The sequence below is a fragment of the Sinohyriopsis cumingii genome, chromosome 14 (assembly GCF_028554795.1).
Source record: "Sinohyriopsis cumingii isolate HCF-2022 chromosome 14, ASM2855479v2, whole genome shotgun sequence".
In the NCBI taxonomy this organism is placed as follows: domain Eukaryota; kingdom Metazoa; phylum Mollusca; class Bivalvia; order Unionida; family Unionidae; genus Sinohyriopsis; species Sinohyriopsis cumingii.
The window spans coordinates 382,734-409,854 of NC_142974.1; the positions used below are offsets into that span (position 1 = coordinate 382,734).

The 27,121-nt window shown below is 39.6% G+C and overlaps 1 protein-coding gene across 1 annotated transcript; it reads right to left on the reverse strand.

Moving 5' to 3' along the window:
- Positions 1-2,045: 2,045 nt before the first annotated feature.
- On the reverse strand, positions 2,046-5,984 carry LOC149783067 (uncharacterized). Its single transcript, XM_089931285.1, has 2 exons — positions 5,845-5,984; positions 2,046-3,413 (listed from the first exon to the last, which is right to left on the reverse strand). Exon 2 carries the CDS (start codon positions 3,404-3,406, stop codon positions 2,315-2,317), a length of 1,092 nt encoding a protein of 363 aa, XP_089787411.1. The 5' UTR covers positions 3,407-3,413; positions 5,845-5,984; the 3' UTR covers positions 2,046-2,314.
- Between the last annotated feature and the right edge of the window lie 21,137 nt (positions 5,985-27,121).

Genomic DNA, 27,121 nt, shown 5'->3' on the forward strand with positions numbered 1-27,121 from the left:
TTTAAATTCCTTTGACGCTATACAGTCCCACGATTTTTCTCCATGTTAATTTCCCTTGACGCTATATGTTCCCACGATTTTTCTCCATGTTAAATTTCCATTGACGCTATATGTTCCCAAGGGTGTTTTTAATGATAAGTCCCATTGACGCTATAGTATCCCACCTTACTACTAATACTGTACTCAAAAAGTATTATTTAGAAGACTATCTCAGCGACTTTATTTTCACTGGAAAATTTCCAAACATTATAACATGGAAAAACTTAATTGGGACAAGAATACAGATATTTGAGGAGAGAAAACATGAAATGAGTATCAGAAATCCATCAGAGGAACTCGGTAGATTTCTAAAAATTAATCCAGGACTAAAAATGCATCATCTATGGAAAATAGCTTACACTGACTCAAGCAGAAAAATGGAATATGGGACATTAATTCGTATTGGAGGAATGCAAACAAGACCTGGACTGTGTCCCCTATGTGGCAAAATGAGTCATGACCGTATTTTGCATATTTCGATGAATTGTGCCTTAACCTCAGACGACAGAAACCACTTGATGGAAAGTCTATTTTCGTATATGCCTCCAGTGATTTACCGTGATTTATGTGATCAGACCGATGATGTTATACTGATTATACTACTTGGTGGTTTAAATGATATATCAGAACGTTTAGAATTTGAGACATGGATAAATATGATCAGACTATCTACCAAGTATTTCATTAAGATAAAGGATATTATATATTCAATAGAGAACTCACTCAGAATATAAGGAAAGAAATACTTGTACTGGATTGCAAAGCGATTAGGAAACTAACTATTTTTGTTGTTAGGATACATTTTCAAATGTTCTATCGTATATATATATATATATATATATATATATATATATATATATATATATATATATATATATATATATAGTTTAGTAATGATTTTAATTTATTTATTCGTTTGCTATTGGAAATAATTTCAATAAGTAACGAATCCACTATTTTTGTGATTCTATGTATTTAAATGCATTTCTTTTTTGTCTTAAAATCTTGAGAAAATGGAGGAATAAAAGAATATCATCATCATCATCATCATCATCTCTCTCTCTCTTTAAAAAAAAAAGAAGGGAGCACAAAAGTTTGTCATCATATACATCGTTTGATGAAGTCCATCATAGGTGCCTAGCTTCATGGACTCGTAACAAGTTTGTCATCATATGCATCGTTTGATGAAGTCCATCATAGGTACCTAGCTTCATGGACTCGTAATAAGTTATGTCAACAAGATTCTGTCTTACACTGCATGAGATATAGGGGAATAACTCTAACAAAACTTGGGTGAAAAGAGTGATTTGTCGACAAGGGCATCTTCAAATGGTGATAAAACAATGTATAAAGTTTCAAGGCGATCAAAGCTGAAACTAGTTATATTGAATAGATTTGCTTAAAAAGGGGAGTAACTACAACAAAGTCGCTTGTTGAAAGAAGCGAGCTCGTAACAGTTTCATGGCGTTCCAGTTATATACGTAAGACAAGTTGCATTCACATCATGTCATTCAGTTGCAATACAAAAATGGCAATCAATCTTATTCCATAAAAAAAAAAAAAAACATTCTGACTAGCTGCACGGAAGATACTGTATAATATACTGTAAGACATAAATGTTAATCGACCTAAAAGAAGTGATTTGTCAACATTAACATATTCACTTGACGGCCTTAATATTGCCCCCACCCATGGGGACCTGCACACAGTAGCAGGGTATCAATTATTTCTCACCCTCACCCCCTGGATTTCATATCTAAGCAATGTTTTGGCCAACGTCCGTAAAACTTAATAGCTCACCACTAGATATTTGCCTTCCCTCCGAAAATAATTCTGCAGGCGCACCTTCCCCCACCCCCACCCACTTCACAACAGTGGGATTGGACGAAATTACTATCAACCGCCTAAAAAGATTAAATATGTGAAAATATTAAGGCTTACATAAGGAATTGACAGATTTAAAACAAGATAATTTAAAGTGCAGATAAATGATAACAAAACATTGATTTGAATGTTACAGACAGCACGTGTAAACATGCAAGATGACACTTTATGCGTAAACATTCCTATTGACACCACGGATAAACATGCATACGGACACTTCACTCTTGAAAAATACTTAGCAATTTCTTTCCGAACTGTTATTTGCCGTTGTGGATAAAATTTGAAACTATTAGATGAAAATAAAAGAGGTTATAATCTGATGTCAATTTTGCATGATGGATATTATTTGAGTTAAGGAGACGTGTAATTAATTTGCACTGTTCTTCATTCATTAGATAGCATTATTCTCCTCTTCCTTTGTCTTTCTGTTCGCGTTATGGTCATATTTAACTCCTTCCCAACTCATTCCATCTTCTCTCTGACGAAATATTATCGTCATCGGAAAGAAAAAATTTAAGGCCCAAAAGTCTCCAAACACTGACCTAAGATTTTTGCTTATAGTGTTACTGTTTTTCACTGGGATCTTTTTGGACATCTCATACAACGTTTTCCCTTCCATAGAAAACAGCATCTGCGACGTAAAATACACAAAGCCGATAAATCCGAAAAAAGGCTCTATAAAAAGGTGCATCACCAGAATGCAATGTACAATTTGCGTTGAACCAAATATGCATCGATAGATGGCTATGGGAAACACTAGATCCGTCCACGATTCGGCGTAATTCACCCAGTATACGTCTCTTACGAATTTATAGGTAAGATAACCACCTAGCCCACCAGCTATCATTGAATGGAAACACAGCATGACAAAATATCGTTGATTTCTAAATCCTATACAATTTCCTACCATAAAGCAATGATGGTCTCTCTTTAGGATACAGGTTTTGCAATAGGCACAGTGATGCGCGCGCGGGGGTATATGTATTTTGCACTTATCACAGTATTCCCATGGCAAAGCTTCTTTGACAGAAATATCGTACACCACACTTCCATTCTGCTGAGCTGTTTCTTGTATTAACGGAACAAACTTATCAGGCGGGTTATTCCACTGATTTTCTACAGGAATGCAAGGTCGGTCACGTGACTTTGGTACGGCTGTGTCATATAGAATAACGCAGAGCCAATTCACTATTCCATTGAGTCCAACAAACCAGACGAACACGCAAAAATAATACTGTAGCCATTCATCCTTAATATCTTCAAATAAGTATGGGGTGATATATTTTAAAGTAATAAACAGCTGCGATGGAAACTGGAAGAGCATCAAAGCTCGCATGCCAATTTTAAGACAGCGCGTGCTCCTGCCGTCTCCTCGTTTCTGCTTCACATGCTCCCGCCATCTTTGGGAGAAAGACATCTTGGCCTCCTCTGGTGTAAACTCCGGAAGTTTAAAGTTTAGGAAGTTGAATCCGTTGCGTTGCATTTTGAACCTTAAATGAATTCATTAACAATTATATATATATATATATATATATATATATATATATATATATATATATATATATATATATATATATAATACTATTATACAGGTTAGATAATATTTAATTCTTATTATACGGAGGTTCGAAACCAGGTCCGCGGATAAACGGCACATATCGACTTGCCTGCACACACTGCCCATATTCCCTCACGACTAAGCACACATCACCAAAAAATGATGTTACTCAGTCGGTGTTATATGCACTCGTGTTTACAGACACTCGCATGACGTAATAATTAATTCTCATGTATCTACACAGTCATTCCAGATTCATATGAAAGAAATCAAAATATATAGAAATAATTATAGAGAATTAAAAATATACACCAGACAGAACGGAAAGCGATATATATATAAATATATATATATATATATATAAATATATATATATATATATATATATATATATATATATGGCCGCCATGTATAGCCTATCGTGTGCTGAAAAATGGCGTTAAACCCTACAACAACAACAACACACACACACACACACACACACACATATATATATATATATATATATATATATATATATATATATATATATATATATATATATATATGTGTGTGTGTGTGTGTGTGTGTGTGTGGTATTAACATACGTACACATAGGAGTTTTGGTGGCTGGATTGGGAAATAACTGTCAACATGACCTAACGAGCAAATGATGCGCATATTATAAGATGAGTTAATGAACTGTATTTTAATCGAATCATCCATGATACAGTAAAATGCGAACGATACGGAAAACTTTTCTCCTGTCATTTCGATTACAAGTATTGAAGCATATATATATATATATATATATATATATATATATATATATATATATATAAGTAAATTTAGCTGTTATCTGAACAAAAGAAAAAACCAGTCTATTATGCACATTCTTTGCAGAGATATAATAATTCCCGATTTAGCTATATAAATACAATAAAGTGGGAAAGGGAAGTGGTGATTACTTGCATGTTATATATCAGACCGGGCGAATTCTTGTTGCATTTTTCCATATGATTTAGTAAAGTTGAACTGTTTTTCCCCTTTTGGAATTGGTACACATAAACTATTGAGTCAATTGCAAGTAAGCTGTTAACAACTATTTTTTTTTTTGAGATTAAAAGGTGTTTTTGACAAAATGCCAAGTTTCTTTTATTGTTTATATTTATTTATCCTATATTTTTTGTATGCGGCAAAAGTTACTGTTTTTTGGAGTGCTACCTCTGATTCGAACTCCATGTGTGTGCGTGTGATTTGGATTTTTAACGTAGCTTTACAAAAAATTCAGTGGGCGCCGAGTGGTCTAAAGCGCTCTCCGTCACAGATCACTGCCGTCTCACCTCTGTCTGCGTGGGTTCGAGTCTCGGGCTCGGCCAATGTGGATATGTGAGAAAGCTTGCCGGTAGCTTCTCGTGGGTCAGTGGTTTTTTCCGGGGTTTTCCGGGTTCTTCCTCCACCATTATTACTGGCTGCCATGTATAGCCTATCCTGTAATGAAAAATGCCATTAAACCCTACAACAACAACAACAACAACAAATTTTCAGTCATATCGCTACGATGTCTACAGTGTGACGGTTTATAGTGATATCTAGCACTGGGGCATCATGCCGCAGACATGTAGCATGATGTCCCACCCAGTCACATTATCCGGACACCAGGCCGACCATTCCTAACACTAACATCTTAATGCTGAGCGCCAAGCGAGGCAGCTGTTAGTACCATTTTTGTAAGTATTTGGTATGACTCGGTCGAGGATCGAACCCACGACCTCCCGCATCCGAGGCGGACGCTCTAACCACTACGGACCGAACTCTTCTCTTAATATATAATCTGGATGGCTATCAAGGCTGCCTTGAAATATGGGTTGAATTTTCCTTCACTCCTTTTTGATTGTAAATCTTTTCACCTGTTCGTTTTACCCAAAGACGTGAAGCAGCTGCTATAATGGCAGACTCAGATATTAAAACGGATATGGCTTTGCAGTTACAATAAACTTTGCAACACCCCACCAAAACCACCCACCAACGTACAAGGACCATGTACTATATGAGACATTGTGAAGTCGAGGTGGATACGTGCGTGATTGACTGTGTGCGATAGATACATGTATGTATGTATGGATGGATGGATGGATACGATACGATACGATACGATCCCTAAGCCAACAAGATATATAGCCAATTAAATATGTGTGTGTGTGTGTGTGTGTGTGTGTGTGTGTGAGAGAGAGAGAGAGAGAGAGAGAGATGACACGATGTATGTGCATGAGATACAGAAGCAGGAAAATGACAAGTATATTCTACCCTCTATGTGAGTCTCTCTCTCTCTCTCTCTCTCTCTCTCTCTCTCTGTGTGAACCTTAATAACTGATGCCACTTACCTAGGTAAATTTCAATTTAAATTATTTCAAGATACTTTTTCCTTTACTGTAACATCTGACATAGCAAACTGTGTCGTTCCAAGCACTGCACGACGCGTATTTCCAAACAGGACTGGACGCGTATATTGCACACATGTGAATCTTTAAACATGTACAAAGATGTTTCCATATAACGCGCATGCGCTCTGCCAATCATCCTTGGCGACCAGGTAAACATAGGTAAATCACACACCCGTTGAGAAAACACTCCGTAGATCAATACTGAATTGGCTCAGTAACGTCTGTAGAGTAAGAAGGATAGGTACACGAAGTTCAGGGTGCTACGTAAACTGATATGTATGCGCATTAAGACTAGTGATAGACACAATGTTATTGCTGACCTCTTTTGGTACTATTTTGAAATCATAATCACACATCTGAACTGATTTAGGACTCCTAGAGTCATAGCCCAACCTTACATTACTCCTTCGTCTTTTGACGGAATAATAATAATACTAAGAAGAAGACAAAGATGATGATAATGATGATGATGACGACGACGACGATGATGAAAAAAGAGGTTGAACTTATGGCACCATTGTTTTTATCCAAAATTGTCATTTGATTTTTGTCTGGTCCTCTACCAATATATAAAATAATTGCTAACATATTCACTGTAGTCATTTTACCACCAACAACTCAGTCCTACCACATGTTTACGTCTACATTAATTAGACTTAGTTCACCTTACCCCATTTATGAATTAATCTGGTCAATTTACTGATGTTTAGTCAGTGAAAGACGAAGATGGAGGACGACTCCAACAGCAACAAGAGCAGCAAATTCAGAAGTACAGTTTGATTAAGTTAAGATGTAGAGTAAACATGTGGCTATTTTATTTTGTGTCCATGCATGCATATTTACATACATACACACATACATACATACATACATACATACATACATACACACGTGAGCACATAAATACATAAAGAAAGACAGTTTGAAATGAATGTACTTAAATGAATCGTACTGCTTGCGCTCAAACCGTACACAATGGCATGTACACTTTTGTGGCTGTGTCTTAAGCCATTGTAAATAAACATTATAACGTAAGGATATTGTAAGATTTGTTTCCATATTTGCAATTGTTTTCCATCTACCTCGACAATTGTTTGCGTGGTCCGTACTACAGGTCTTAGTCTGGTCTGCTTATGTACTACTTATTCTTTGAATATAACTTTTGCGAATGTACAAAGTAAGTAAATATAAAAGAAAATACAGTAAAAGTTAGATAAAACCAGGATAATGCTGGAAATTAGTTAAATGTATATTATTTATTTATTTATTTATTTACTTATTTGTCGTTTCATATGCTAATTATCGATCAGGTTTAGGTTATTATTTTCTGCTTTTGTGAAAGAAATACAGCAACACAAACTTATCCAAAGATGAATATTGAATTCTGAATGCTTATGTACTATCGCCATATTTGAATGCAGCTCAAAAAGTACATTCTATTCTCTATGCCGACGCACGTCTTAAACGTACAAAGATTAATTCAAATACGTTGAAGAAAAAGAAAAATAATTACGCACTGGCGTATAATGGATTAGTCTGTTAGGAGTATTCAGGAGAACAAGTAATATAGATTATGAACTGCAAGCGCCTTATATGATGGACCTGACTTACAAGCGAATTCATTCTGTTTTGGGTGTACATAGTTTTACTCGAAACTACAGTCTACCACGCTATCCTGTAGTGTGCCATTTACCTATTCACCCACCTACTTACCTAACTATCCACCCACATTTCTTTCAACCCATTGCCGTATTTATAAACATACAAACCTACCAGCAAGGTTGTAATATTTTCTGAATGTTTTGATCGGTAAAAATCTATGCGTAAATTTTATTTGAAAAGCAAACATTCTTGACATTCGAATAAGATACAGTAACTCATTGTGCACATAAATATCTAACAATGTACTTTTTTTTTGCAATAATAATCATATTGGGTAGTTCTGAAGTGTGCAATAATATATCCTTATGAGATATTCGTGTCATATTTCATAGCTGACATAAACCTGTTTTAATTAGTGTTCAGTTACACTGTCTTCCATAATTTTATGTATTATTGAACATGTCAAGATATAATTTCAAATATAAAACGACTTTTAAGCGGTTATTTTATCTCATAATTAATGAGAAGCGGAGTATTAATGAAAGAGTTATTTTACTTTATATATAAAAAATACTTAATAGTGTGGACTGATAGTTTTCAATTGTGTATATTAATTTGAAAAAATAAGCCAACTTATAAATACAAAGTTTAAAAGGACACTTATTGATCATGCAGATTTTACATTAGTTAAAGATCCACAAGATGAAATGCACCATGTCTTATTACTTCATTTGGTATCTTGGCTTCAAGTCATTGCAATGCCTTTTATTGATTTCGTTATTTACATTAGGATTTTAGTTTCCATTGCGTATGTTGTTGTTAAAAAAAAGAAGAAAAAAAAAAAGAATTCATTAGCTGACAGTGATGTGAAAAAAATTACTTCACTCATCATTGGGGGTGGGGGCGAAGGGGTCGATTTTAGGTTTTCATCGTTTCTGACTGAACAAAAAAGTTAATATAACTCTGAGAAAATGAATGGTGGTGGGGTGTAGAGACTGGGTGGATGGGTGAGGAACAGTGGCATACAAAGCGTAAATGGCGCCGCGAAGACGATCATTGGGCTTACTAAGGGTAAATGGTATCCAATTGATGTTTTAGCGCCCCGAGACTTCTGGCGCTCGCTACAACCATCCTGTTCGTCCCCCCCCCCATTTTTTCTAGTATGCTACGGGTAGGGAAATCTCTTGGAACTCCCTCAAGAAAAACTCCAGGTAAAGATACAGTTTACACCATTCTCTGCACACCGCCAAGTGTACAAATACGAATACAACTTGTGTGATGCCGGAACTGCAACAAATGAACGTTCACATCTACATCCGTTTAAAGATCTTTCTGAACTCGTAAAAGATTTTATCAGAAGTGAACAAAGAATTTCGAACTTTTAAAAACACTACCCAAACATCAATTCTCTTCATTTCTCTCTTTCTGCACCTCCCCCGGTAAATTTATTCGTAGAAATGCGAAATTTAATACAATCAAGAGAATAATGTTCTTTTAGCGTCCACCTTAAGTTACGAAGATCCACAATTTGTTTACAAACTAGACAAAAAGTCATTAATAGAATGTATAAATAAGTCTTGCGCTCATAAGGGAAAAAAACACAGTCAGATACCAAGTGGGCAAATTTAACTTGTCTCCCTTCTAAAAACGTAAAGTAAACGTAATTTTAGTCACCTCTCATTTTGGTATAAAATATAGCAATTTATATCAGTGCATTATTCCCATGAGATATGCTGTTTTTGCTGGCTGATATGATATTATATGATTTGCAATAATTAATGATATTATATGATTTGCAATAAGTAATGATATTATATGAGTAGTGAAGGGGGAGAGATTAGCGTCAATGGGAATTAGCATTACAGACCCCCTGGGACAGATTAGCGTCAATGGAAATTTAACATGGAGAAAAATCGTGGGACAGATTAGCGTCAAGGGAAATTAACATGGGAATAGGGGACTGTATAGCGTCAAAGGAATTTAAACAGGGTGGGACTTTATAGCGTCAAGGGAAATTGAACATGGGATTTTTTTAAAAAATTTTTTTAAAAAAAATAAAAAATAAAAAAGGGGTAGGCAATTGAAAAGTCATTCTCTTTTCGAGAAATATGGCTGGCCCTGAAAAGAGCCTTTGGTTTTTCTTCTTCTTCTGCTTCTAATTTCTTCTTTTTCTCAACCAACTTCTTATTTTCTCTCCTACACTCTTTCTCTTCTTTTTTTTTCTCCTTTTCTTTCTTCTCTTCCTCCTCTTCTTTCTTCTTCTCTTCCTCCTCTTCTTTCTTCCTCTTCTCATTTTCTTCTTCTTTTCAATTTTTTCGTTCCATTTGCGTATTCTTATCCTTTCCTCTTCATCCTCCTTCTCCTCCTTTATCTCTTTCATGACACCACTTATCATATCCTTTACCTTTCTTAAGTTATTAATTTCCATCTTTACACGATGGGGACTATAGGTATAGTGGTCTTCAACGAGTCTTATTAACATCTGCTCCATCATTCCTAAGTTGTCTAAAACGTCTTGCAATGTTTGCATTTTGTCAATTTGGTTAGAAGCCATCTTCTTTGTAGAATGGTTTGAACGACGAATACTGTGGGTTCTTATAGTGAAAGCGCGTACGTGAAGGAAAACATCCCCTGAAAACATAAAATTGATCTTACCTAGATCATGACCAAACAACGCGCGGACGTGAAGGAAAACATCCCCTACTTTCTCATTTCGTATAATAAAAACCAAAACTATACTCTCCACATACGCTAAGAAACAATAAATAAACCCATAATCTACTATTCACACAAACATACCTGAGCTCTTACAAACACAAACACACAAACACATACCCTCGCACAATTAAAAAAGAGTTAGTGTTTATTTTCACACTACTCTACCTACACACATTGGCAAATGGATCGTTATTTCTTTTCTAGAGTATTGGGTAGCCCTGAAAAGGGCTGTTTTTTTTTTTTTTTGAACTTCATGGACACCTGGTTAATGGTGGCACCTTCCAGGCCTGGCGCCACATACACATCTTATCCCCCAGTTACTTTTTACCTTTTGGGGGGAGAGAGCAGAGGCAGGATATGTGGCTTCAGAATCCCAATTTTCGGTTTCTGGGATTCTGAAATTTTCTTCTTCTCTCCTTTTCCTCCTCCTCCTCTTCTTTGTATCTTCTCTCCTCCTCTTTGTATCTTCTTTCCTCTTCTTCTTTATATCTTCTCTCCTCCTCTTCTTTGTTTCTTCTTTCCTCCTCCTCTCTTATCCTTCCCTCCTCCACAATGGCTTCCGCGGCCAGTTCATTTAATATGCGCCTGGCATATTCCAGATGCACATGAAGTTCCAACAGTTTCTCCAGTCTCGTGTTCATTTTTGGTGTTGATCAATCAACAAAGGTAGCTGGACTGCCGAACGAGTTTCAATTTATAGTGAAAGCGCGGACGTGAAGGAAAACATCCCCCTAAAAAACATAAAATTGATCTTACCTAGATCATGACCAAAAAACAACGCGCGGACCTAAAAGAAACACTCACTCACTTTTTATGCTACCCATCCCTATTCTAAAAAATTTTTATAAATCACTTCAATAGACTATTTACATACTCAAAGCAATCTAACCCCAAATGTACACCTCAAACACCAAAAAACATGATTTTAATCTACTATCCACACCAACTTACTTGAGCGCTTACAAACACAAACACAAACACACAAACTCACAAACACATACCCTCACATTTTTTAAGAAAGAGTTAGTGTTTATATTCACACTACTCTACCTATACACATTGGCAAATGGATCGTTATTTCTTTTCTAGAGTATTGGGGTAGCCCTGAAAAGGGCTGGTTTTTTTTTGTTTGCTATGGCATTCTTTTTTAGTTTCTAAGAAAGCGATGTCCTCTGAGGATTGACTTTCTGGCGATAGGTCTGCTTCTTCGGAAAGAGAAGAAGAACTCTTTGTTGTCGATACGGCAATCGACAAAGCCTCTGTCAGGTTCAGGTTGCTGCTGTTGTTGTTGTTGTTGTTGTTGTTGTTGCTGTTGTTGCTGCTGTTGCTGCTGTCTCTGAAGTCTGTACTTCTCTGTCCATTCTTCTTTTTCCCTGTTCATTTCTTCTCTGAAGAGTTCTTCTATCAGGTCTTCAGTGATTTTTAACATTCTCACATTCTCTATTTCTTCTGGCTTCGGTATCAGACTGTGTCTGACCCTATGCAAATTCACGTAGGCTTCGTTGAGCTTAGCTAGTTTGGAGCACATCTTCGTAGGAGGATGAGTCGACAATGGATGGTTAGACTTCAAACAACCCCGGTTCTTAAAGTCAAAGCGCGGACGTGAAGGAAAACATCCCCACACGGTTTTCGAGCCGCAACGTTCAGTGAGTGTCATGAGAGGGATAGTAAGAAACCAAAGAGCATCAATCCAACATTCTTATAGCTAAACAAAAGACAAAGGGATTTTTTTCAAAACACAACATTTTTTATTCAAAAATCACTTAACACTAAACAACAACTCTAACATTTTTAACAATAATCCAACAATATAACATCAAACAATCTTTCAAATCACAAACATTTTTTTCTCAATTGACAATCTACTTTAAACAGGGCTGACAACGTTGTGAATGAAATTGTGATTTCCACTGTTGGAAATCATTAGGCCATTGATGGACACTACGTTTCCTAGCTTGAGACAAAAGATAAGCATAATGGTCACAAAACCATCGATCTACTTTCACATCGTTTCTAGAAGAAGAACGAGGATCAAAATGAGTCACTAAATATTCTAAGGAATAGCCCAGGCTGCGATGATGCAGAAAATACACACAATATTGTCCACACACCAAGGAATCTGTGCCTTGTAATTTCACATTATTGAATCGGGTAGTCTGAGCATTTCTTCTCATAAAGTCGATGATATCGTCTTCCAAAGGGGGCAATCCGTACGAATCGAAATATTCCACATATCCTTCTCGAGGAAAGTAGACGGCTACCCAGTGGGTTCCTGGGAGATGACTGTCGTCCGTGTTGATCACGTAAGCTTGATGGTCTTTAGGTTTGCGATGAGGGAGTTCATCTTTAGCACAGACGACAGGATTCCAAGAAGCCGTATACGAACTGTGGTTCAAAAGGTAATAAAGTTCCCAGGTATCCATGTTTGTTTTCTTCTTCACAGGTAATAATAAGTCGTCAATTCGATCCTGACTTTTTGCTTGAAAATGTCTGACAAATAACCGTTTCTTTGTTTCGTATCCTCACTTTGATTCAGAAGAGCTTCGATACGATGGATCTCTTGAGTGGTTAATGCTGGACAAGAATGTTCACGCAAGTCTTTATACCACTGATGTAACACGTCTTTGTCCGAGATGAGACTCCAAGCTTCGTCCAGATATTCGTCCAATTTTTCTTCTTGACTCAGCATCAGGCATTTATCGTGTTGAATTTGACTGGGATGATCGTTTTGACATCCATAGCAATTTTTCTTGATTAATTCCGTCATTTTTTCGACCAAGTGTTTGGCAAAACAGGAGACTAAATGGGCTTCTTGTTCTGGCCATCTCGACTTCATCATGATCACTTCTTCTTCCACAGTCTCCTCACATTTCATGTCTAAAGTTTCTCCACTAGGTAAAGAGGGACAACAGTCTTCCATGGTTTCTAGTAATCTAGGATGACTTCTCTCAAACTGTTGATTTCTATGGTATTGTCGAATTCTGCATACAGGATGACGTTCACTGTGTTCCCTGCATCCAGTGGACTCGCAAACTGAATTTCCACACGAATTTGGCCGGATTTTATAGGGTGGAAATGTCCCTCGTCGCTGTCTTGGTCTGGAGTGAAATCGAAAGCCCACAAAGCGTAGCCTCCTTCATAATCATCGTACGTAATGCCGTGACTGGTGTTGGTTCCTAACTGTCCGGTGGCTTCGTACAGGGACAAGTACGATCTCAAATAATTCTTCGCGGCACCAAAGTTAGGCTCGAAAGGTCGGGTACACAAGGTTTTGCCGTCGCGACTGACCTCGATCTTGGACACATTGTAATGCTTAAACTCAAAAGGATTTTCGTTGTAGGTTCCGTTGAAGGCTGAATTCTTGACGATACCAACAATCAAACGTTTGGGTAACTGTCCTTGGAACAGATGATCTTCGATCATGGATCGCTGTCCAGCAGGAATGGTGAAGGTTTTCACTTCCACTCGTCGTATGGGATACTTGGCGGTCGTTCTGCTCAACGTCTGACTGATGTCGTTTCCTACTTTAGGTAACACTTCCACACGACGCACGTAAAGTCGAGCTTCTTGAATGATAGTTTTGTATTCGTTGGCATGGGCCATCAAATGGAAAGCGGCACTGCTACGATTCAGTCTCAGACGGATATCCACCCCGTTCAGCAAATACTTTTCTTGTAACCACATGTCCAAATGCAAACGATCCATCAGTTCTAAACTTCGCCCTTGCAGAATTTTAGTTCTACGTGTGTTAAACCCCACATCGTGAGGATTGTCATCTTCTGTCAGGACTGTGTCGTTAAACTTGTCTACACCTGCCGTGTCAGGTTTCCATACCACGCAAGCATCCAGATGAGTATTCTTGGCTTCTTTTCCATACGTCAAGAGATTTTCCAGGTAGGCGCGATAAGGGTAAGTATCCATGCTGCTGCTGACTAGTTTGTTATTCAAGTACAAGTCCACTTCGCTGAACAAGGAATGCATGAAATTGTTAACAGGAGCTACCCTATCATTGGCTCCAGGATTGCTGTTGTCCGTTTTGCTCACTTTGACTTTCAAATACAGGTAACTGCTATTCAGATCGATGTAATCTTCGGGCTGTCCTTTGATTTCGAACTCGATGGGAGCGGAATCGGTCAATGAGGAGACCGGGTGAAATTCCACCCAGTGGGATTCTTGCATCGTCATCATGGTGGGGGGGGGGGGGCATGGCAAACATATCCAGTTCCGTCTTGGAACAAGCGCAAGACTCTCGGTGCATCATTTCTTCTCTGTGTTTCAATAATCGAAAACGTCTAAGTCTCGAACGGTTCTTCTTTTCTTGGCCTTTCTAGCTTGAAGTCTGGTGAAAGGGTGTTTTCTTCGTCGTCTCTTTCTGCCTTGTCCTTGCTGAATGCCTGACTCGGTAGCGTGCAGGGCATTTATAGGAGTGTCTCGTCGGTCTAAAATGTCTTTGCCCGTTTGCAGCAAGACATTTTTGCCTGCCCTCATGAAGGCTTCTTTAGGGTTTTGTTTGTCGATGATGACATTTTGGAGAAATTCTTTGCCTTGCGTCAGTGCGGCATCTTTCAAGGCGTGCAATCCGCGTGTCACCATCGGTTTCAACACCGTGGCCACCGAACGAAAGGCCGATTTCAGCATATCTCCTAAACCTTGCCCTCGCTGTCGTGCAACCCCTCGGTACACTGGATACATGACTTACGAGTCGTGAGAAAACCGTTTTCGAAAATGGAGTTTCACCGTGACTTTTCCTTTGGTGAATGGAATATTTTGTCCCAAATCTCCTTTTATAGTAATGTTGACCGTGTCCAAATACGACTTGCTGACAGGCAAATAGTGAGGATGGACAAATTCGCGGTGGACGTGGTAAGTGTTTCCACCTTCCTCGTCAGCGTTCGTGGCAGAATCCACTTTGAAAGGAATGACACGCAGTAACGGCACGGAGGTGTGTCCCACTACGTTGTACTCCACCACATCAGAGTACACAAAGATCAAATTCAGTCCTTGGTTCAGTTCTACCGGGGTACGAAAATACTTGGCAAAAGTCTCGTTGTCGTAAATGCCTGATGATTCGGGTTGTCCTTTTCGTTCTACTTTCTTCCTCAGCTACATGTCACCGCCCAACATGTCAAACAATTCAGGACAAAATACAATGGACAGGATTTTACTCCGCTCAAATTTCATCAAGAAGCGACGAGCTACTTTGTGGTACTCCATGGTGACACTTTTGTTCCTGACAATATCAAAAGCTTTCCCAAACAAGCCATTAAACTTGGAGGCTATGACGCTGACCAAATGATGACCACTAAAATAATAGCCTGGGAGAATGGACAAGTGGTAGGTCGTGGTTTTAGTTTTGTCATTAAAGGTTTTAATGTCAGATATGGTGGCTCTCTTATCCAACTCCTGTTGCAATGGCTCGTCAAGAACTTCCACCTCAAAAAAATTTTGATTGGGAAGGACATTGAGGACTTGGGTCGGGTGAATCATTTCTACTAAAGCCACTTCCCAATGGGCTTCGTGATCTAACTGGATGGCATGAGGTAATTTAGCCGTATAACAGCACAACGTGTTCTTGGGAAACACCTCCATGGAACTGTCACTGGGTAAGGTTAAGTAAATCTGGTTTTCGTGACTCATAATTCCAGAGTTCTGTGGCTGTCCGAGGGGTTACTGGACGTCAGAGGCGTGTCTCCGTCTAAAATGGGGTTCTGATTGTGGTTGTTGTTGGAGCGGTGACTGACACTGTCACTGGACACAAGGTTCCCGTTCGAGGAGAATTTCAGGGAGGGATTATGAAGCAGGTAACCGATGCAACTGCTCAATAAAATGGTCCACAATTGTTTGTCTCCTTGTTGCAAACTCAAATTGGCGATGGCTGCCCCGATGACACAATACACCACGAAGATTTGGCAGAAAAAGACGATTTGCGTTTTAGGCACACGTTCTCCACACCACACCCACAAGGGTTGTTTTTGTAAATCTTGCACAGAAGAACTAGGTGAAGAAGGAGTGGTCGACGTAGCTGCGTCTGCTGTGTGAAAGGGCATGATGGTCACTTCTTTTTATAGTCGATGACTTGCGAAGCGTCGATCCAAGAATCAAAACTGGGTGGATATCCTTTCCAACGTACTTTGACTTCTTTGACACGTCGTTTGCCCACTTTACGGGTTCTGCGTTCGAGAATGCTTTCGATGTCGTACACGTCGTCTTCTTTTTTGGTGACACGTTGTAACTCGGGCAAATAAAACGTTCCTTTAAGCACTTCTCCGTTCATGTCTTCCAATTTATAGACGGCAGGATGACGGCCATGCACTCGTCCAGTGACGCGAAACAATTCGGTCGTCCAGTTAGATAAGTAACCTTTGTCGAAAGTGCGTTTGGTTTTGCCAATGCGCACCCAATCTCCTACGGCCAACACTCCACTTTTCTTGGGGACAGCCCTCGTCGGGAACGTACCAAACAGGCGCTCAAACACCAGCACTTCGTTGTCGGGAGTCACGTCTTGCGGGGCACGTCCGATGCTTCGATGGTAAGATTGGTTGTACGCTTGCACCAGGTGCGGTAAGATGTCGATGTACTTCAGAGTGTGGTGATGCGTAAAATATTTCCACATGCGTTCTTTCAAAGTGCGTTGAAAACGTTCCACGATGCTGGCTTTGGTTTCGGGATTCTCGGTGGTAAAAAAATGAATGTCACGTTTCTTTAATTCTTTTTGGAAAGCTTGGTTCAGAAATTCGGTGCCTTTGTCCGTTTGCCATCGAAGAGGGTGACGACCGCTTTGTTTCAACACCCGTTGCAGGGCTCGCACTAACTCGCTGCTCGATTTGGAAGTCAAGGGCACGACCCAGGCAAATTTGGAAAAGACGTCGATGACACAAAACAAATATTTGTAGCCACGATTGTAGCTGGCCAAATGAGAGACATCGGCTAAATCGGCTTGCCATTGATGATCGATGCCTTCCACTCGGGTGCGACTTCTGGCAAACTTGCGTCGAATGGGTTTGTGTAAAGTGTAGGTAGCTTGTTCTTGTAACCATCGTTGCACTTGAGGTAAACGGAGACTTTTCAGTCGAGATTTGGCAGCAAGATACAATTTTTGAACTCCTGCGTAACCTGCAGGATGGGAGGGATCGTAGTAAATGCTGGCTAAGACTTTTTCCATTTTTTGCATTGGTTGGTGTGTTAAGAAGACACCCACTCTTGGAGGATGCTACTCTTTTTCTCTTGGGGTATTTTCTTGGATTGCAATGCTTTGCGTGTGCGACCGGCAATAGGTGTTGAAGAGGAGGATGTCTGAGCGGGGGATATCGGTTCTTGTTTCACTTCTGTCTTCACTTCTGTCTTCACTTTCTTTTTCTCTTGTGATGAAGAAGGGGTGGCCATCATCTTTTTAATCCATCCAATTCTGGAGGTAGGTGGTGTTGTTAACTTGCGTACTTTTTCTGGTGGAGTTTGAAACCCATCTTCTTCTTCTTCTCCTTTTTCTGTCTTGGTCACTGGTAGTGGTGGTACTGGTACTGGTACTGGTGATGGTGCTGGACTTTTCATCAAGGTCTTAAAATCTTTCAGAGTGGGTAGAGCTGTTTCGTCTAAAGCTTTCTGGTGAAAGAGTTGCAGTCGTTGCAAGAGTTGACCGTACTTTTGCGATTTTTCTGTTTCGGACAAATCTTGGCGATCCATCAAGGACTGCAATTCGTGTTGCAACTGGGACATCTCGCTCAAATTGGGATTGGGAGGTAAATGCGGGGTGCGTTGTTCTTGCCACCGATGGTATTCCATCCATCGTTTGTAAGGCACTAAAGCTAGTTTTCGTCCTTCCATGGGGTTGTCAGCGGTCGATTCTGAGATCTTGGGACTTCCGAGGGCCTTTTTATCTTGCTCCCACCAGTCCTCCCAACATGGTTCCCAAGACTCCTTTCAGTATGGGGCCTAACAAGAGAGGTAAAATACCTCCACGTTGCACTAACATCTTCTTTTTTTGACGAATGGGAATTTTCTTTTGAACCATTTGGCGAAGAACGTGTCGATGTTTGCCTAATCATTGTTTCTGGTGTTTGGACAAAGGAATCGTGCCTTTCAAAACGTTCAAACAACATTCGCACACGGTATCGATGACCTCTTTGGAGGCCGTTTGAATGAGTTTTTTCGTAGGGGTGGAGAAGCTTTGGACAGGACAGATAACATGTCCCCATGTTTGGCTAAACGTGGTGGCAGTCCTTTCCTTTTCTTTCCTTGGGGTTTTTCTGGAGGGTGACATCTTTGAGTCTTCAGGAGCACCGAAAAAACACTGATACCCTACTTGGTCACAGGCCTTTTTTATACTGGAACGCGTCGCCACTGATTGTCTTTACGTCGTATCAGTTTGAGTACAGGCATGACATGTCGTGCAGGGTACGTAACGGACTAAATCGAGCCAGTTCTTGCTTGGACAAATCCAGTAAACTTTGTAACATGCCCGATCTTTCTTGGACTTTGATTTTGGGAGAAGGTACTTTGTGAGCAGCAGCCACTGTCACTAAATTGGAGGGTCCTGCCACTGGGGAAGTTCTTTTGGGGGTCATCAACGGAGAAGTTCTTGGTGTGATCAACGTCTCCAAGTACTCTTCAGTTCTGGGTGTCATTAACGGAGAAGTGGATAAACGTGAGGCTGCCGGAGACGCAGTCACCGCTGTGGCAGGTTTTGGTTTGCGAGTGTAAGGTTGCGTCCTGGCCGAAGTGCCTCTCTTGCGACTAGTTTTCTTCTGTGGACTTTTCTTTTTCTGGGAACGTTTTTTCTGTTTCTTTTTCTGGAGGCTTCTTTTCTTTTTCCGGGGTGGTGTCTGGTAAGAGGAGGGTCCTGCCACTGGAGAAGTTCTCCTTGGGGACCTGGTCTTTTTCTTCTTCTTGGGGCTTGGTTGGACTTTTTTCTTGGGTATAACTTTGGGGGCATTAGGATCCCATCTTAAGAGAGCGCGAATGATGACCCCTCCTAGAGTACCGCTCCCTCCAGGTTTCAAAATGATTTGTTTTTTAGTTTGAGTGTCGATGCGGGGATCGGCCAGTTGGACCAAAGCGACTTTGTTTCGATCGAAAAAGCGTTTGGTTTGATGAGGAATCTGAATGATTCCTTGGAGTATTTGACGTGCCGTCACCGTGAACCATCGTAAGACTTCTTTGAGACTAGCTTCTAAGACACGAGCTCGTGTTTGTGGATTTTTTTCTCGACTGATGCCATACAAGGCACGAATCAATTTGACGGGAAGATGCGACTGAAGGGACGTCATGTTCGCACTGTGTCAGACAGACGAAAAAGGGTCAGAGGTTTTTATAGATTTTTTTTTATGTGGAGTGAAATGAAGTCGAGGACGGAGACGTGTACAGGACAGGCCCTCCGTCTTGGCACCAGTGGTGAAACAAGTGGGTACGAAATCGCAAATCCTCGGGAGTCGTAGGTTTCAAATCGACGAGTAAATAGGCGTGTGGAGTTTGAGTGGCATCGTCGTACGCCTGAGTCAGCCAAGGCGTTCCTAACTGTTTGGCTAAGACTTGCACTTGCGATTTATCTCGAGGGCTTTTAAACAAGACCACGTAATGCGCATTGAGACTGATGGTGCGATGGGCTTTACTTTGTTGAAACAAATTGTGGGTGGTGTAAACGACACTGGCATTACGGTGATGCGCGTGAACCACAATTTAATTTCTTCTTCGTCTTCTCCTAACATGTCGTCGAAAATGACCAAATGGGTTTGACGGGAGTCAGAGACGATGCCGTCGTCTTCTTTAGGAATGCCTTCCACAAACACGATGGAATCGCCTTGACTTTCTCGCAAGAGGCTGTACGCCGATTGCCACTCTTTGTAACACCACACGATCCGTTGAGGTGGCCGATCGATCAAATGATGTTTATGTTCGATCAAACGTTTGACGAATTCGGTTTTGCCTGAACCGCTAGGTCCAGCAATGAGCATGTTAAAGGGATGGCGAAGATACAAAGCCTCTCAACTGGCACGATCTAAGTGTTCGTCGATGACTTTGACAGTAGAGGAAGAGGGAGCAGAGACAGTAGAGGTAGCCATTGTGTGAGAAATGTCACTTGTGACACGAAAAACAAACAAGACAAGAGTTTATATACTTTTTCAGAACACGTTTATTGAATGTTTTTTTTTTTCAAACATGAATACGAAAGACAAAAGTACATAAAAGCCAAAGGCTTAAGTACAAGAATTAAAGGCACATGATAACCATTAACGTGGAATAAAAACAAGTGTCTGTACAACAACATGTTTTGGGTAATGTTCTAACCAGTTCTATAGTAGGGGGTAAGGTCACACAAGTGTCCTCCCGAAAGGGTCTTTCAGGCCTGTCCACGACAGTCCTGTCCTGGGTGACGGGTTCTTCTCTCACCGTCACTAACACGGGTTGAAAAGTAACTTTTTTCCTTGAACAACTCTCGTGCATACTGGGCCACTTCTTGGGTCCAAGCCTCAAAACCCCATTCTTTCCAGGCACGGACATCTGTCCAATGGGGATGTAAGTCACAAGCTACACACACATCGTCATACACGTCTTGAGTAGCTAAAAGTTGACGAATCTTGTTTTTCTGTTGAGGTCGAGAAGTATCCAGATGAAAACGCAAGGCTTTGAGCAAAAGGAGTTTTTCGTGACCATTTAAGGCCATTGAGGTGGTAAGTACTGATCATAAAAAGTCCACAAAGAATCGGCTGGTAAACGAAATCCCAAAAAACAAGTCACTAAGACAAACACCACTTGTCGTCCCAAATTGAATGGATAAAATTCTTGTAATAATTGATGGTAATGATCCACGGTTTGAATATGGTCATTGAGTACCTTCCACGGAATCTGTTCAATGATATGTGACATAATCCGTGGCATGGCAACTTGATTTTATAGTGTCTTTGTTTCGAAAGCAATAAAGGTAATTTCTAACCAAACATGTTCGTTCTCCAGTAGGGAATTTAAATGTTACATACTGTAACTGAAACGTCAGAGTTTGTCTAGATGTTTCGTCTTTTTCTAAGCAGATTCCATGTAACAAATGTTGGTAATCCTTTAACTCGTCTTCCTCAATACGTTGCAGTAAGTGAATCTCGAAGTAACCAAAATTACGAACGTCTGGTCCATCATCATCATTCACAAACTGAAAGTGTTCAACAAGGTCTGACCACTGAAAAAATTTCTGACGAATCAGTCCTCTTATACCATTCAGGTACCAGTGGTTAAAGATCTGGTGACGTAACGGATGCAATTGTTCTTTACGTTTCACTTGTATTTTCACCAGCTCTCGGTAGATCCTTTCTCTCAACTCCTCAGGCAAGCCCAACATGTTCTCTTGTAAAGTATCCATAAGTATATGCACTGTTTTTGGAATCGTTGGGTGGTGGCCAATAGCCTCGTTTAACTTTGTGCCTAATGTAATATCCACTCATAATCAGTCTTCTTGTATTTTGGAACATAGCATAATTTAAAAACGGACGAATCACTTTGAGTTTGTGTTTCACTTGTATTTTGATCAGTTCTCGGTAAATGCGTTCTCTCAACTCCACAGGCAAAGTACGAATGTTCTCTAGCAAAGTATCCATGAATAGGTCATACTAAATCCTCTTTGGTCTGACACAAGAAATGTACTGTTTGCACAAACATGGTTTTACTTCAGTGTCGAATTTAAATCGTTCAGTCACTAATTTGCACATTACAATTCGTTCAGAAGTTTCCTCTTTCACTAAGTTGACATTGTGTTCAAGATGTTGGTAATTCGTTAACTCTTCCTCTGGAATTCGATGCAGTAAGTTTACAATGATGTAGGTAGAATCGCCCATACCAAACCAATCCTTTTTAAAACTAGAGGATCGTTGATCAATATCTGTCCGATGGAACACTTTCAATTGAATCAATCCTTGTATAGCCTTCAGGTACCAGTGGTTCAAACACCGGTGACGTAACGGATGCAATTGTTCTTTACGTTTTACTTGTATTTTGACCAGCTCTCGGTAAATGCGTTCTCTCAACTCCACAGGCAAAGCACGACTGTTCTCTTGTAAAGTATCCATGAACAGATTATGGTAAGAAAAAACTTCAATGTCTCGGTCCCACTAAGGGTAAGTAATGACAATTCGGTGACCATCGAGCATGTTCAACGTAGGCCGAATCTTGCGGTTCCCAGTGGTGAAGTGACACACCGCAACTGAAGCACTTGACTTTATCTCCTTCGCCCAAGTAGAAAAATCCGGCTCTGGCTAATTCGGTCCTCCCAGATACTTAGGCCATTTTCCTTTGAACGATTGAATACGATTTTCTCGAAAAGAGAATGACTTTTCAATTGCCTACCCCTTTTTTATTTTTTATTTTTTTAAAAAATTTTTTTAAAAAAATCCCATGTTCAATTTCCCTTGACGCTATAAAGTCCCACTCTGTTTAAATTCCTTTGACGCTATACAGTCCCCTATTCCCATGTTAATTTCCCTTGACGCTAATCTGTCCCAATAACCCAATATTACACTATCCTCAAAGAGGTAAGAGGAAAAAGCCATAATATACTAACCACACAGAGGGAAGAAGAAAACCATTATATACTATCCACACGGAGTGAAGAAATAACCCTTTATATATATACTATCAACATAGAATGAAGAAAATAGCCCATTATATTCCATCAACACAGTGAAGAAGAAAAAGTTTTTTGAAAGCACCTAAGCCCTTACCTGCAATGACCAATTCTGCCAATCACCTACACCCCACCCCACCCCAACACTACAAAACCCATTTAACCCGTTATTTTATGGCATCAGTGTGTGATTTAGGAAACATCAAGACACAAAATGATGGATGAATAGACTGACTATTGTTTACCGAATTGCATGCTTAAAGAGCGTGCGTGAAGGAAAACATCCTTTCATTTTAATTCTAAAAAAAACATGTTCCAAAGGGATAGAGATAGGTGAAAGAGCACAATTTCATAAAGTGTGAGTAAAAAACAAATCACGCCATCCTTATTATAGAATGTCAAGACTAAGATACACTTACGTTTTCTTTCTGGTCTATTCTCTTTTAGAAGGTAGTATGAAATTTCACATCAGGGCCAACGCATCGGCTCACATTGTCAATTTTTCCATTTCCATGTCTTTACTGGCACAAGTTCTTCATCATCTTCAATTTCTTCTTCTTCTGAATCCCTCTTCTCTGTTTCGTTTTGTTTCTGTTTCTTCTCTTTCTCGTAGGGCACTCTGAATCCCAGTGTCCTTTCTCCCGACAACGATATTAGGTATCTTGACTTTTGTCTCTCTTTCTTAGACGAAGCAGGTATTCTGGAGACAATTACCCATTTACCTTTGCAGATATAGCAAACTTCATTAGCACTTACACACTTTCGTATGACTCTCATCAAATGAACGACCAAAAGAGTAAGTTTTGTTGCCACTTTCGCATGTGAATTATGCTTTCGTATGACGTTTAGCAAATATTTGACCAGCAGGTCGATCTGTGCTGACTCTTCCATCTTCTTGATCGTTTGAGAGTGGAATGAATACTCTGACGCTAAGACACTCTCCCTATATACAGGGACCTGCTGCGTATGAAACCTAGTCAAATGTAATTTTGCAATAAGATGAAACGATTTCATTGAGAAAGTAAAAGGCAATGATGTACCGTATCGCCTCACACAAAACCTGAAGTGTTAGTTCAAATCCGTGTCAGCGATTTCGAAGACGACATAACTGAGCTTTAATCAATGCTCTCCATTTATGCCACTAAACCACGAGTCCTGATTCACGCCAAAAGAAATTTCGTTCGGTCCATAAAAAATAGTATCACATCTGAGAAACGCAAAAACGAACTTCCAGAAAACTGAGAATGACGGCTTACACCTACAACGTAAATTTATGAGTTCAAGTAGTGCGTAAAACTTAGTCAAATTAAATTTTTGTAGTCAAGATGAAACGATCTCTAAAATGTATATTATCAGAGGTTTGTTCCAGCGATCTGCACGGTTAAATTAAATGTTGATGTATTTTGCAATAAGACGGACACAATTTCCATGGGATCGCCCATGGTACGATTGTTGGTGCATTAGTTCAATTTTCTAAAATATTTTTTTGATAAATCGCCTATAGGATAGACCCAGTAAAGCATGGCCATTCTCGTCACTGTCTGAATAGCTACTCAAGTCAATTCGAAGTGAACGCGGTAAGAAAGTAAGTATAGCCAATGAAATGGCTTACAACGGGTGATGCATTGTTTTGTTCTAGGACTGTGTGGCATAATAATCCCTATGTTCTTGCGTTGTTACCATTACAGTGCAGACAGACTGACATGTGAACTTAGAAGCCCTCTTTGTGTGTGTTGTACCATTTCTTCTTACCACATCAAAATACTGAGCGTCACAGTATTGGTTCGCGTTTTCAAGCTGACCATTTTTTATATCTCACTTAAACATTTTAACATAAACACTCACACTCACATCGGTAGAGTCAGAACAGACGTGTTACAGTATTGAGGGGCATGCTATCTTTTTTTTCTTCAAGCTAATAAATTTGGGGTTTGTATGAAGTAAAGAACCGAAAGTACAGTGAACCTCAAGGATGATGACCCAATCTGTCTGTCTATTGATGCGTGTATTTACTTAAGAAGAAATATGACCTCTAAAACACAAAGAGATACGGCAAGCATGATTAGAATGAACACAACGATGTCTTCCTTCACGCCCGTGTAATTTAGAGTTTTCAATCGTCTTTGAAGACAAACTTGGTCTCCTTTTGTAAGACTTGAAATAATAAAAAAAAAACGAAAAATCTTGAGCACTTTGCTATAGATAATTTCATCAACAGACTAAGCAACATAAATACCGTTACAACAATAGAAAGCCTTAAATCTTCTATCAAAAAGAAATGTATCAAAAAAATTAAAGATTAACGATAACTAACCAATGAACCGAATTTAACAAAGGCAATGACATGTGAAGAAATGCCTCTCACTTTGGAAACGTAGGCGAATGTACTCTGTCATGCACCATCAACTTGAAAAAAATTATAAACAGAGAGAAACCTGAATTCAAAATTCAGTTGTTTTTCTCTTCAAAATTGTTTCGTTTCTTTTTTCTTTTTTTGGAAAAAATCTAAGCACTAATATAGAGTGGAAAAGGGAAAATGCACATACAAGCTTTGATATTTCTGAAAAAATGAGGGGATATTCCTAACGTTCATAACCACCTATATATGCTTGGACTTGTCTGTGACTTATCCACAAAACAAGATGTACATATTTCTGGTCAAGCTGCAAGTGTGTGCGTGTTTTTGAAAAGGGTAAAAATTGGATATACAATTTTCTCGTGACACTTATAAAGTGAAGAGTCTGTGCAAGTGTCAAAAGCCAAAGTCATATAAGTTTTGTATTTTGTTCGGCTTGTAAAGATTTCCACTTTAGAAAATGTGAAGTATCACAAGTTATTATCACAAACAGAAGTGGAACATAGGGGCTTGCAAGAAAGAAAATAACCCAGACAGTTGGTGTCATCAAGAGTGCTAGAGACGGTACCCGAACTTGCTTGCTTGCTTACTTGAATTAAAGTGATTTTCATTCTAATGGAGCATGTATCACTGGTTTAATAACGCACCGCGTGATTTTTAATTACTCCTGGGGAAGGAAAGAGAACCTCATCCCCCAGGCTTTTAAGTACTCACAGACTATTTTTAAATTTAGCCACTCAGGTGTAGGACTAACTAGTCCTTAACAACCTGACTGAAAGGCTTTAAACATGAGTGGGAATTGTCTCACCACACACTCATTTTTCTGTCCGAGCTTGGTAAAGGAGGAAAAAGGTGCTCAGCAAGACAGCCATGGATGTTAAGTACTCACCAAAACGCTAGCCCGTACTTATTTCAAATCAAGTCGTGTCACCAAAAAAGACGACGTGTACGACATTAAAGGCATTGTCAAACGCAGAAACGGTAAAGTGGGCAAACGACGTGTCAAAGAAGTCAAAGTACGTTGGAAAGGATATCCGCCCAGTTTTCATTCTTGGATCGACGCTTCGTACGTCATCGACTATAAAAAGAAGTGACCATCATTCCCTTTCACACAGATTCAGCTACTGCGATCACTCCTTCACCCAATTCTTCTCTGCAAGATTTACAAAAACAACCCTTGTGGGTGTGGTATGGAGAACGTGTGCCTAAAACGCAAATCGTCTTTTTCTGAGAAACCTTCGTGGTGTATTGTGTCATCGGTGCAGCCATTGCCAATCTGAGTTTGCAACAAGGAGACAAACAATTGTGGACCATAGTATTGAGCAGTTGCATCAGTTACCTGCTTCCTAATCCCTCCCTGAAATTCTCCTCGAACGGGAACAACGGGAACCTTGTGTCCAGTGTCAGTGTCAGTCACCACTGCAACAACAGCCCCATTTTGGGCGGAGACACTCCTCTGACTTCCAGTAACACATCGGAGAGCCACAAATCTCTGGAATTATGAGCATTAACAACCAATTTTACTTAACCTTACCCAGTGACAGTTCTATGGAGGTGTTTCCCAAGAACACGTTGTGCTGTTACACGGTCAAATTACCTCAGACAATCCAGTTAGATCACGAAGCCCATTGGGAAGTGGCTTTAGTGGAAATCATTCACCCAACACAAATCAAAAACATCACCGAAAAGCAAAACACTTTCGAGGTGGAAATCCTGAATGCCCAATTGGAGGAAGAAATCAATAAAATCGGGTTTATAGGGGACACAAGACCAGTCAACAATCCAGCCTTCTTTATCTACACCTTGAAAATTCCTTCAGGTTATTATTTTAGTGGTGAACATTTGGTGGACACTATTGCGGACAGGTTCAACTTAGCCTTTGGCAAATCACTGAACAGAGCCAAAAAAAGTGTGAAGATTGAGTACCATAAAGTGGCTCA

What these genes read in the sequence shown, in the direction of transcription:
- LOC149783067 (XM_089931285.1), bottom strand. Translation starts at nt 3,406, where the DNA reads ATGCAACGCAACGGATTCAACTTCCTAAACTTTAAACTTCCGGAGTTT.